General features: G+C 38.4%; 1 protein-coding gene across 3 annotated transcripts; it reads left to right on the top strand.

The window, feature by feature from the left end:
- Nucleotides 1-646: 646 nt before the first annotated feature.
- Nucleotides 647-12,140, top strand: LOC131132738 (N-acetylglucosamine-1-phosphotransferase subunits alpha/beta-like). Of its 3 annotated transcripts, none has more exons than XM_058078646.1 (19): nucleotides 647-807; nucleotides 1,019-1,113; nucleotides 3,197-3,307; nucleotides 3,689-3,882; nucleotides 5,748-5,812; nucleotides 5,897-6,031; nucleotides 6,184-6,345; nucleotides 6,424-6,633; nucleotides 8,477-8,647; nucleotides 8,872-8,995; nucleotides 9,066-9,286; nucleotides 9,351-9,541; nucleotides 9,624-9,843; nucleotides 9,936-10,049; nucleotides 10,145-10,230; nucleotides 10,297-10,395; nucleotides 10,479-10,646; nucleotides 11,456-11,543; nucleotides 11,634-12,140. In XM_058078646.1, exons 1-19 carry the CDS (start codon nucleotides 661-663, stop codon nucleotides 11,685-11,687), a joined length of 2,655 nt encoding a protein of 884 aa, XP_057934629.1. In that variant the 5' UTR covers nucleotides 647-660; the 3' UTR covers nucleotides 11,688-12,140. The 3 variants fall into 3 exon arrangements, with proteins under 3 accessions (XP_057934629.1, XP_057934628.1, XP_057934630.1); XM_058078645.1 differs by having other exon boundaries at nucleotides 5,897-6,052; XM_058078647.1 differs by lacking the exon at nucleotides 10,297-10,395 and having other exon boundaries at nucleotides 5,897-6,052.
- The last annotated feature ends 650 nt before the right edge of the window (nucleotides 12,141-12,790 follow it).

The following is a 12,790-nucleotide window of genomic DNA, read 5'->3' as shown; positions in this document are numbered from 1 at the left end:
CAAGATAAAAAAATATTAAAAATCCAAATTATGACTTACTTATGATTTAAATTACTTGAAATTATGACATAACAATTCAGAATTATACACAATAAAGTCATAAAAAGTCACAATTATGAGACAAAAAGTTCAAATTATGAGATAAAATATAAAAATTCGGAGACAAAATGCCATAATTATGAGATGGGAAAGTATCACATAAAAACTAAAAATCCAAATTATGACTTATGATTTAAATTATGTTTAAAAAATTAATTAAGTATAAAAATAATAAAGTATCACATAAAAACTCAGAATTACAAGATTAAAAAACAAAATTATGAGATGAAAAGTTAAAAATTATGCGATAAAAGTGTAAATTAGGCAACAATAAGTAGTGTCATAGTTATGATTTTTTATTTCATAATGACTCTTTCTTTCTCATAAATGTGACTTTTTTTAATGTCATAATTTTCTCCTAATCTAAAAATAATAACAGATGTCATTTGGCCAACATTCCCCAGTTCCAATAGGAATATGAAATAAATATCGTCTCATACGCGAGGCATCTGACAGCCGCCCAATCAGAGCGTCTCATGTGCTTCGACACGAGCTAATTGTTCCCACCCACTGTGGAGTGTGAGAAAGTTGTTCAGGTGTGGGTTGTGCGACTTTGGAAGAATGCGACATGTTCCACTTGTGAGAGTCATGCGGGCGTTCAGGCTGCTTCGGAGGAAAATCCACACCTGTCTGTCTCCCAGGTACCGATGCCACGTCTACTTCACCGCCGTCACACTCCTCATCGTGGCCGTCCACCACACGGGGGAGGTGAGTGGACGTCGTCCATATTTTGTAAAAAGTCTTTTTAAAAGCGTTGTTGTCTGGTATTTTGGTATTGTTGTGTCTGCCGAGGATGGGTAGTAATTATACTATTATTCTACTACTATATTGACTACGACATAGTACAGTAGTATACCGTGTACACTGAAGTACCCACTGACGTTTGTCTAAATGTGACGGTAATTACTGTCAATCACAGAAAGTGGAAAGGTGGAGCCAAGAGCAGTCTCTCCAGTTCCATGAGGTGTTTGATCCACACCAAAACTATGACAACTGTACATCGTTCCACAGCAGGTGAGAATGGAAGTTCCACGCCGGCTTTTCTTTCTTTTAGCCAGCCAATCACAGGGCACATAGAGACAAACAACCATTCACACTCACATTCATACCTATGGACAATTTGGAGAAAACCACACAGAGACGGCCCCAAACGGATTCAATCCCGGGTCTTCTGAGATGATGAGGCAAGGATGCTAACATGCTAACCAACATGCTAACCAACATGCTAACCAACATGCTAACCAACATGCTAACCAACAAGCTAACCAACATGCTAACCAACATGCTAACCAACAAGCTAACCAAGATGCTAACCAACAAGCTAACCAACATGCTAACCAACAAGCTAACCAACATGCTAAACAACAAGCTAACCAACATGCTAACCAACATGCTAACCAACATGCTAACCAACAAGCTAACCAACATGCTAACCAACAAGCTAACCAACAAGCTAACCAACATGCTAACCAACATGCTAACCAACAAGCTAACCAACATGCTAACCAACATGCTAACCAACAAGCTAACCAACATGCTAACCAACATGCTAACCAACATGCTAACCAACAAGCTAACCAACGTGCTAACCAACAAGCTAACCAGCATGCTAACCAGCATGCTAACCAACATGCTAACCAACATGCTAACCAACATGCTAACCAACAAGCTAACCAACATGCTAACCAACATGCTAACCAACAAGCTAACCAACATGCTAACCAACATGCTAACCAACATGCTAACCACCGGGCAGACCGACACTTTCATTTATTTTGATGAATGATGGGCTGCACGGTGGTGTAGTGGTGAATGCACTAGGTCTCCACAGCTAGGAGACCACGGTTCAATTCCACACTCGGTTCTCCCCGTGCATGCGTGGGTTTTTTTTTTATTCCGGTTTCCTCCCATATTCCAAAAAAAACATGCTAGGTTAATTAGCCACTCCAAATTGTCCATAGGTAATGAATGTGAGTGTGAATGGTTGTTTGTCTATATGTGCCCTGTGATTGGCTGGCTGGCCACCAGTCCAGGGTGTATCCCGCCTCTCGATGTGAAGACAGCTGGGATAGGCTCCAGCACCCCATGAAATATATACGTAAATGTGATTTTTCCTGGCTGCACGGCAGTCTAGTGGTTAGCACGCAGACCTCACAGCTAAGAGACCGGGTTCAATTCCACCCAGATTCCAATTGAGTGCATCCCATAATCAGTTCCCAGTTCCACATGTCCAAAAGGAGTAGGAAGAAGCAAAGTTTATTAAATCCTACCCCTCCATCTGGTACTTTTACAATCAGTAACTGTTACATTTGTTCACTTCCTGCTTTCCTAATATAGTTTTTTTTACTTAAATAACAAATTTTGTTCACTTCCTGCTTTCCTAATATAGTTTAATTTATTATTTTTTATTTTTTTACTTTTTAAAAATATATATTTTTTGTTCACTTCCTGCTCTCCTAATATAGTAAAAAATGTTTTTACTTTAAAAATATATATCTTTTGTTCACTTCCTGCTTTCCTAATATAGTTTATTTTTTTTACTTAAATAAAAATTTTTGTTCACTTCCTGCTTTCCTAATATAGTTTAATTTATTTTTTTTTTTTTTTTACTTTTTAAAAATATATATTTTTTGTTCACTTCCTGCTATCCTAATATAGTAAAAAGATGTTTTTACTTTAAAAATATATATTTTTTGTTCACTTCCTGCTTTCCTAATATAGTAAAAAAATGTTTTTACTTTAAAAATATATATTTTTTGTTGACTTCCTGCTTTCCTAATATAGTTTAATATTTTTTTTAACTTAAAATACTAAAAAAAAAATTTAGCCTTATGCATTATTTTAGCTGTTTGAAAATGAACTATATCAGCAAGTTGAAGTATTTGTCATTTTACAAATAAGGAGTTAGTATGTTCTCTGTAGGCGGCATTATGAATTATCCTTACTGGCCTTTTTTGCAGTACATTTAGCCAGTGAAGATTGCTTTTATAGTTATTAGCCCATATTTCCACACAATAAGTAAGATATGGCAGAACCATATCGTACTTATGAAGTCGTCTTGGACGCTGGTGAGATGTCTTCTTCTTCTTTGTTGCAGAGAGTGCACGCCCATGCCGGTGGATCTGGTCTACACGTGGGTGAACGGCTCAGACGTGACACTGCTGAGGGGCCTGGCGGTGGCCAAAGCGCAACTGGCGGAGGAACTGGGGTGGGTGAGCGTGGAGCGCGGCGCGTGGAGCGTGGCTTGTGTGGTAATACCGTGAAATAGTCATCGTTATCATGGTTAGCATCAGGCGTTCTTCAGGAGGCATTTAGATGGAAGTTCAGGTTTGGAGGCGTCTGGTCCACTTGACCTGTTTGTCCACCTTTGACTTCATCCACTTATGATACAGTACTCGGAAAAAACCTGTTATTCTACACTATAGCACCTGGGGGGGGTTACAAAAAAGTATGAGTATGCGGATGAGAATGTTTCAAAGCAGCAAAGGTATGCTAGTTTATTTTTAGCACCCCCCACCCCCACCCCGAGGGTTCCGTGTTGTTCAGTTCATCCAACATGATTCTTTTTTTGGGTCTCGTTCGTTTCCAGGGAGAAACCCGAATGCCCGCTGGCCCGTTGCATTCCGGCGCCCGTGCTGGTGCTTGACCCCGCCCTTCCGGCCAACATCACGGTTAACGAGCTAGCCTCGCTGTCGCCCTCCCTTTCAACTGCGAAGGCACTGCTGCAGCTCAACAAACCGCTCCAACCTGTCTCTGCTGTCGTCTTCCACTCGTTGGCTGACGGTAAAGATTGAAACCGCAGATTCTAAATTGTACCTTGAACACAACACCGAGCTTATAGTCAACGTTGCCGTCACAACAATCAAAATAACTCGAAGTGAGGGTAGCTGATGTGGAAAAATGCATCATTCTAACCAAGAAAGGGAATGCCTGAACGCACCGTTCAGTCTATGGCATGAAAAGGTAATACTTGGTGTTTTCAGCACCCCGTACTGGTACTTCCTGGGGGGGGCAGCCTCTGATGAAACAATGTATCTGGTTGACACTGAGAAGACGTTTACAGTCGCAGGTAGATCATTGGGACTTGGTCCTTTTACAAGTAGTTTGATGGGTGAAAAAGCGTAAGCACCCTTGAATTAAACTCTTTGTATTCCATTCTTGCTGTGAATCCCGACATACTATAAGAAATCATCACAATGAAAACAGTCTTCGCAGTCACATAAAAGACGTGACATGAGCCATGATCTAACTCCTTATTTGTAAAATGACAAATACTTCAACTTGCTGATATAGTTCATCTTCAAACAGCTAAAATAATGCATAAGGCTAAAAAAATGGGCGTGCACTCTCTGCAACAAAGAAGAAGTAGACATCTCACCAGCGTCCAAGACGACTTCATAAGTGAGATATGGTTCTACTATATCTTACTTATTGTGTGGAAATATGGGCTAATAACTATAAAAGCAATCTTCACTCGCTAAATGTACTGCAAAAAAAGGCCAGTAAGGATAATTCATAATGCCGCCTACAGAGAACATACTAACTCCTTATTTCTAAAATGACAAATACTTCAACTTGCTGATATAGTTCATCTTCAAACAGCTAAAATAATGCATAAGGCTAAAAAAAATAAGCAATTAGCTAAAAATGTCATCCAATACTTCTCTACAAGAGAGGAGAAATATGATCTCAGGGAAGAAGTACATTTGAAACACTTGTATGCTAGGACTACGTTAAAAAGCCATAGCATTTCAGTATGTGGAATCAAACTATGGAATAAAAAAATAAATAAAAAAATTTAAAAAAACAAAAAAAAAATTAATACAAATTTATAAAATAAATTAATAAATAAAATAAATTTGCTAAATACAAGGATGAAGAGTCTTGAACCAGTCATGATGTGCTATATATATATATAAATCACTATATTGACACTTACTATGGTACACATTATGGCATTGGATGCTCATATCACCTTGTACTTCGGTACATGACAAAAAAAAAAATTAAAAAATTAAAAAAAATAAAAAAAAATTAATAAAAATTTATAAAATACATTAATAAATAAAAGAAATTTGCTAAATACAAGGATGAAGAATTTTGAACCAGTCATGATGTGCTATATATATATATTACTATAGTGACACTTACTATGGTACACATGATGTCATTGGATGCTCATATCACCTTGTACTTCGGTACATGACAGACAAAAAAAATTTAAAAATAAAAAAAAAAAACTAAATTTTTTTTAAAATAAAAATTAATAAAATTAATAAATAAATAAAATAAATTTGCTAAATACAAGGATGTATTTGTATGGTCATATCACATCGTACTTCAGTATGTGACAAAAATAAAATCAAAAAATCTAAAAATTATATTATGAAAGCAGGAAGTGAACAAATGTAACAGTTACTGATTGTAAAAGTACCAGATGCAGGGGTAGGATTTAATAAGCTTTGCTTCTTCCTACTCCTTTTGGACATGTGGAACTGGGAACTGATTATGGGATGCATTCAATTGTAATCTGATGCATGTTCAAATGAAATTAAACCATTACCATTATTATTACCGACGGTTGGCTGGGCCCCCCCTCGTAGTTTTGGGCCTCCCCTGACCGCATATTACCGTGTTTTGTATTCCAGCTGACAAGGCATTGGCGGGTCTGCTCCGTGAAGGCCAGACATTCTCGGTCTCCAGAAGTTACCTGGTGAGGTTTTGTGTTTCCAGGAAGTGAATATAAATATGACTGATCTCTTATCACGTGTGTTTGGCGTGTTGTGTTGTGTGACAGACCACGGACAACGAGGCTCCGGGTCTGATCCAAATGGACACTATGGCTTATCTGAGCGGATTCCCGGGGTCCTTGAAGGTTTCGGAGGAGCTGCGAGCCAAACTACCGGCCGCCGTCACTGACAAGATCACTGCGGTAAAACTTCTTGTCTCCAAGGTGGTGCACCACGCAAGTAGACCTCTAGTGGTCATGAACGGGCACAACCAATCATCATGAAACCAACCAAAACATCATCATAATAGCGGAAATAAACGTGTATGAAATATGTTCATACACGTGATCCTCAGGTTGAGGTGTACCCCGAAGCCGGCATCGCGTTGCTCCACCTGAGAAGTCCGAAGCACTTGACTGATCTCCTGCAGGAGGCGGAAAAACAACTGATGCTGGATGAGAACAAGCTGGCCATCGGCCCCGTGTACTTGTTCTGGCACCTGAGTGCCATCATGAAGGTTGAGCACCGATGCCAAACACAACTGCAGTTCTCGGAATAAAAGCTCTCTGGGTGGTCTTAAAGTTTTAGTCCTCAGTTTTCACAGATGCACCCTGACCTCACAAAGAAAGAGACCAAAGATTTTCTGAAAGCCAGTCGCTTCGAGGACAATGATGCACTCCGCCATTCGTTGCGCTCCGTGGAGAAATACGCCCCCTGGGTGCGACACATCTTCATCGTCACCAACGGACAGATTCCCTTCTGGCTCGACCTGGAGAACCCCCGAGTTTCAGTTGTGACACATCAGGTGAACTTTCAGTCTTTTGCACTCTTGCACCTGAAACAGCGGTCACCAAGGTCCGGCAAGGTCCCAAAGATGGACGTGTTGGTAATGGTTTAATTTCATTTGAATTTCATCAGATTACAATTGAGTGCATCCCATAATCAGTTCACAGTTCTACATGTCCAAAAGGAGTAGGAAGAAGCAAAGCTTATTAAATCCTACCACTCCATCTGGTACTTTTACAATCACTAACTGTTACATTTGTTCACTTCCTGCTTTCATAATATAATGTACGTTTTTTATAATTTTAAATTAAAATTTTAATTAAAAAAATTAAATTTAAATTATTTTTTTATTAAAATGTAAAATGTAAAATGTATTTTTTAAATTTAAATTTAAATTTATTTTTTTTTAATATAAATTTGGGCTTTAAATTTTAATTAATAAAAAATTAAATTTAAATTCTATTGTTGATTTTTGTTTTATTTAGGTTCAAGGACAATCTATTGTTGATTTTAGTTTTATTTATGTTAAAAAAATGTAAATTTAAATTTAAATTTTTTAAATTTAAAGTTGGGCTTTAAATTTTAATTATTTTTTTTTAATGTAAATTTAAATTTAAATTCTATTGTTGATTTTAGTTTTATTTAGGTTCAAGGACAATCTATTGTTGATTTCAGTTTTATTTAAGCTCAAGGACAATCTATTGTTGATTTTAGTTTTATTTAGGTTCAAGGACAATCTATTGTTTTTAGTTTTATTTATGTTCAAGGACAATCTATTGTTGATTTTAGTTTTATTTATGTTCAAGGACAATCTATTGTTGATTTTAGTTTTATTTAGGTTCAAGGACAATCTATTGTTGATTTTAGTTTTATTTAGGTTCAAGGACAATCTATTGTTGATTTTGGTTTCATTTAGGTTCAAGGACAATCTATTGTTGATTTTAGTTTTATTTATGTTCAAGGAGAATCTATTGTTGATTTTAGTTTTATTTAGGTTCAAGGACAATCTATTGTTGATTTTAGTTTTATTTATGTTCAAGGACAATCTATTGTTGATTTTAGTTTCATTTATGTTCAAGGACAATCTATTGTTGATTTTAGTTTTATTTAGGTTCAAGGACAATCTATTGTTGATTTTAGTTTTATTTAGGTTCAAGGACGATCTATTGTTGATTTTAGTTTTATTTATGTTCAAGGACAATCTATTGTTGATTTTAGTTTTATTTATGTTCAAGGACAATCTATTGTTGATTTTAGTTTTATTTAGGTTCAAGGACGATCTATTGTTGATTTTAGTTTTATTTAGGTTCAAGGACAATCTATTGTTGATTTTAGTTTTATTTATGTTCAAGGACAATCTGTTGTTGATTTCAGTTTTATTTATGTTCAAGGACAATCTATTGTTGATTTTAGTTTTATTTAGGTTCAAGGACAATCTATTGTTGATTTTAGTTTTATTTATGTTCAAGGACAATCTATTGTTGATTTTAGTTTTATTTATGTTCAAGGACAATCTATTGTTGATTTTAGTTTTATTTAGGTTCAAGGACAATCTATTGTTGATTTTAGTTTTATTTATGTTCAAGGACAATCTATTGTTGATTTTAGTTTTATTTAGGTTCAAGGACAATCTATTGTTGATTTTAGTTTTATTTAGGTTCGTGGACAATCTATTGTTGATTTTAATTTTCTATTATCATCAAAGCATCTTTTTAGTGTGACCATTTCTTCTCTGACCTTTCTAATGATTCCGTCTGTACTCCCTCCGCAACTCTAAATTAACACGAGCAAAAACATCTTGCCAAACTGGTAGAACACTTGTGTGAGGTTACAGTACCTCAAATGTATCTTCTGAATTGCAGGAAATCTTCTTGAACCCCAGCCACCTCCCGACCTTCAGCTCCCCGGCGATAGAAAGCAACCTCCACCGCATCCCGGGAATCTCTCAGAAGTTCATATACCTCAACGATGACGTCATGTTTGGCAAAGACGTCTGGGTGGACGACTTCTACACGCCATCGAAAGGACAGAAAGTAATCAGAATAAACAAATGGTCCAAAATTTTAAAGAAAATTCTGCTAGCGGGTACAACATTTTGTCTTCAGGGACAAGGTCAACATTAACATCCTTGACCTTTGACAGCTTGGGAGCATCCCTGGCCACAGGAAAACAGTTTTCATTCAAGGGTTGTGCCATAATAGAAAAGACGCAATGATGTCTCCACTGGTACACTAAGTGTTCTCATACTCCCCTACAGGTCTATCTCTCCTGGGGTATTCCCACTTGTTCCAAGGGCTGCAGAGGAATCATGGTCGGCAACAGACGCTGTGATCAGGCATGCAACAACCTTGCCTGTCAATGGGACGGAGGAGACTGCAAAGGTATGGACGTCTACAATGAATCAGTCCGATTTGAAAAAACGGTACGCTGAATTGTTTTTGATCGGCGCAGCAAGGAAACGCAGATCTGTACGCAGTGTTGGGATTCAGAGTGTCAGAACCACTATTGGAGGTCAGGTTCCTCAAGCTAACATATCTCAGAACGCCATCCAAAAGCAATCACCGACACCGGTATCAGAATTCGTGAATGAGGCGACAGCTCCACAGCCCGGCCCCTCTAAGAAAATTGTTCTACCCTGGTACCAAATGGAGGACTTTGAGGACCTACTGAAAGTGAGCATGAACAACATGTCTAACTTTGTACCGTAGAACCACACCGTGTCTTTTGTCTTAACAGGAAAACGAGCGTCTAGAAACGTATGACACCAACGGTGCTGCCGTCGGACGAAAGCTCCAAGATAGTTTCGGTGCTTCTTTAAGCTACGTCGATAGGCTGTACAATCGCAAATTTGGCGTCATGTCCCGAAAAGTGATTGCACACACGCCGCATATGATTGACAAGCTAATCATGCAGGAGCTACAAGACACGTGAGCGCTAGCAGGCTCTGATGTTACATTTTTTTTCGAAAGACCTGACCAGTTTCAGGATGTTTCGCTGATTTTCTTGCAGATTCCCAAAAGAATTTGAGAAGACGTCGAGCCATTACTTACGTCACTCGGACGACATGCAGTTTGCCTTTTCGTATTTTTACTTCCTGATGAGCATCAAGCAGCAGGCGAATATTTCAGAGCTGTTTGACACAACGGACAAGGACCGGTCTGGCGTTCTGTCAGATAGCGAGATTGAAGCTCTCGCCGCGAGAATCTACAAGAAGCCGCTTCTCCCTACGGTGGGTCCACGTATGAAGAACCCAGGACCAAAGATATGATCTTTGACACCAGGATTGTGATGTTTCTGTAATTTTTCTCTGCTTTCTTCTAGGACTTGATAAATTTAGCTAATGAGTTAATCACCTGCTCGAAAACGCGACCCAAAGAAGTAAACCAAATGAACCGAGTGAAATCCCATCAGGAGGTCTACAAAAACCAGAACATGGTAAACCAGGAACCTCTAAATCCCAGCTTAATTGTGTGGTTTCTAGCTTTGTGGTTGTTGGATACTAAGAACTGTAACGTTTTCTTTATCGGCAGCCTCAGATCACAAAAGATCTGGTCCTGAACTGCAAGCCCGTCACGGATCGTATTCGTCAAGCCTTCCCAGACCAGAAGAAATACAAGTGAGAATCGTGCAACACTGAACAACATCTCGACACTGTTGCTAATAAGTCAACTATATACCGCAGGTATCAGATCATGGGAGAGCAGGAGATACATTTTAAGCTAATCAAGAACGACAGGGCCATGAACGTTCTTCATTTCAAAGACATTCGGGACAATGACAAGTAATGGGAACCGTCCCAAACCGTCAAAACGTTTCAATTGAAAGCCTTTGAAGTTTAAAATGTTTCTACGACTCCTCGAACAGAAAGTTCATCTGCTTGAACGATGACATCGATCACAGCAAAAGCAACGCCGCCGAAGTGAAAGCAATGCTGGCAGAGTTCTACAAGGAGATGTTCCCTCAGCCATCCCAGTATGAATTACCCAAAAACAACAGTAACAGGTTCCTGCATATGGATGATCTCCAGGAATGGTAGGAACCATGAGAAGGCATCAGTCTTCATTCATTCATTCATTCATTTTCTACCGCTTTTCCTCACGAGGGTCGCGGGGGGTGAGTGCTGGAGCCTATCCCAGCTGTCTTCGGGCGTAAGGCGGGATACACCCTGGACTGGTCGCCAGCCAATCACAGGGCACATATAGACAAACAACCATTCACACTCACATTCATACCTATGGACAATTTGGAGTGGCTAATTAACCTAGCATGTTTTTGGAATGTGGGAGGAAACCGGAGTACCCGGAGAAAACCCACGTATACACGGGGAGAACATGCAAACTCCACACAGTGATGGTCGTGGGTGGAATTGAACTCGGGTCTCCTAGCTGTGTGGCCCTTGTAATATTGTCATTCATTCATTCATTCATTTTCTACCGCTTTTCCTCACGAGGGTCGCGGGGGGTGCTGGAGCTTATCCCAGCTGTCTTCGGGCGTAAGGCGGGGTACACCCTAGACTGGTCGCCAGCCAATCACAGGGCACATATAGACAAACAACCATTCACACTCACATTCATACCTATGGACAATTTGGAGTGGCTAATTAACCTAGCATGTTTTTGGAATGTGGGAGGAAACCGGAGTACCCGGAGAAAACCCACGCATGCAAACTCTACACAGAGATGCCCGAGGGTGGAATTGAACCCTGGTCTCCTAGCTGTGAGGTCTGCGCGCTAACCCCTAGACCACCGTGCCGCCCCCGGCATCAGTCTTATCATTGAATCAAAGACAAAAAAACGGAACTGCTAGCATGAATGTCACAACTAAAACCACATATTTCGCAGGAACGCTTACCAGGACAAGCTGAAGTTCTACAGATACTCTGCCGCCGTGGTCCTCATCATCTTCAGCCTCAGGTTACTGTCCAAGAAGGTCAGATTCCAAAGATTCCGGATGCTAAGACCACTTCCACATTGGAGGACCATCGCTCACGCTGTCCTGATTTTTTCGTTTTCGTTTCAGATGACTCAACTGAAACGAAAGTTGCTGCACAGAAGCAAACGGTTCAAGTACTAAGAAACGTTAGCAGATCACAATCGGTCTTTACGTACCACGACAAGCGGAATTGCACGATTATCTGTCCATCCATACATATACAACATACGGGGGCAGGAACGACAGGATGGTCAATGGAAAAGGGAGAGGAAAGGGAAGTATGGGAAGTATGGGAAGAACAAGACCGTTTTCCAAACTGAACTCCATCAGGGAAGTACAGTACGGGACAGTCCAAAAGACAATGTAGACCTCCCAGCCAAAGTAGCGGATCCAATCTCAGAAGATCCTAAACGTTCTGATGTTGAGTGAAATCTAATATCTATAAGTGGACTGAGGACCAAGTCCCAGAAAGTCACTTCCTGGTGAGCTGTGACTCCTTTTTGGAATGTTTTTGGATAGCATTGTTTTAGCTTTTTTACTTGTATCGGACCATGTAATGTTGTCATGTTGGAAATAAAGAACTTTTTACATCCATCTCTGGTTCTACCATATCTTACTTATTGTGTGGAAATACGGGCTAATAACTATAAAAGCAATCTTCACTGGCTATAAATGTACTGCAAAAAAAGGTCAGTAAGGATAATTCATAATGCCGCCTACAGAGAACATACTAACTCCTTATTTCTAAAATGACAAATACTTCAACTCGCTGATATAGTTCATCTTCAAACAGCTAAAATAATGCATAAGGCTAAAAAATAAGCAATTAGCTAAAAATGTCATCCAATACTTCTCTACAAGAGAGGAGAAATATGATCTCAGGGAAGAATAAAAATAAAAATAAAAATAAAAATAAAAATAAAAATAAAAATAAAAATAAAAATAAAAATAAAAATAAAAATAAAAATAAAAATAAAAATAAAAATAAAAATAAAAATAAAAATAAAAATAAAAATTAAAATTAAAATTAAAATTCTATTTTTAAATAAAAATTCTATTTTTAAATTAAAATTTTATTTTTAAATTTAAATTTAAAATTGCTGATATAGTTCATATATATATGCTATATATATATATATATCTATATTGACACTTACTATGGTACCCATTATGTCATTGGATGGTCATATCACCTCGTACTTTGATACGCGACAAAAATAAATTAAAAAATGAAACAATTATAT

This window comes from Doryrhamphus excisus, chromosome 7 (assembly GCF_030265055.1).
Source record: "Doryrhamphus excisus isolate RoL2022-K1 chromosome 7, RoL_Dexc_1.0, whole genome shotgun sequence".
In the NCBI taxonomy this organism is placed as follows: Eukaryota; Metazoa; Chordata; class Actinopteri; order Syngnathiformes; family Syngnathidae; genus Doryrhamphus; species Doryrhamphus excisus.
This window is presented reverse-complemented; position numbering and strand designations above follow the sequence as displayed.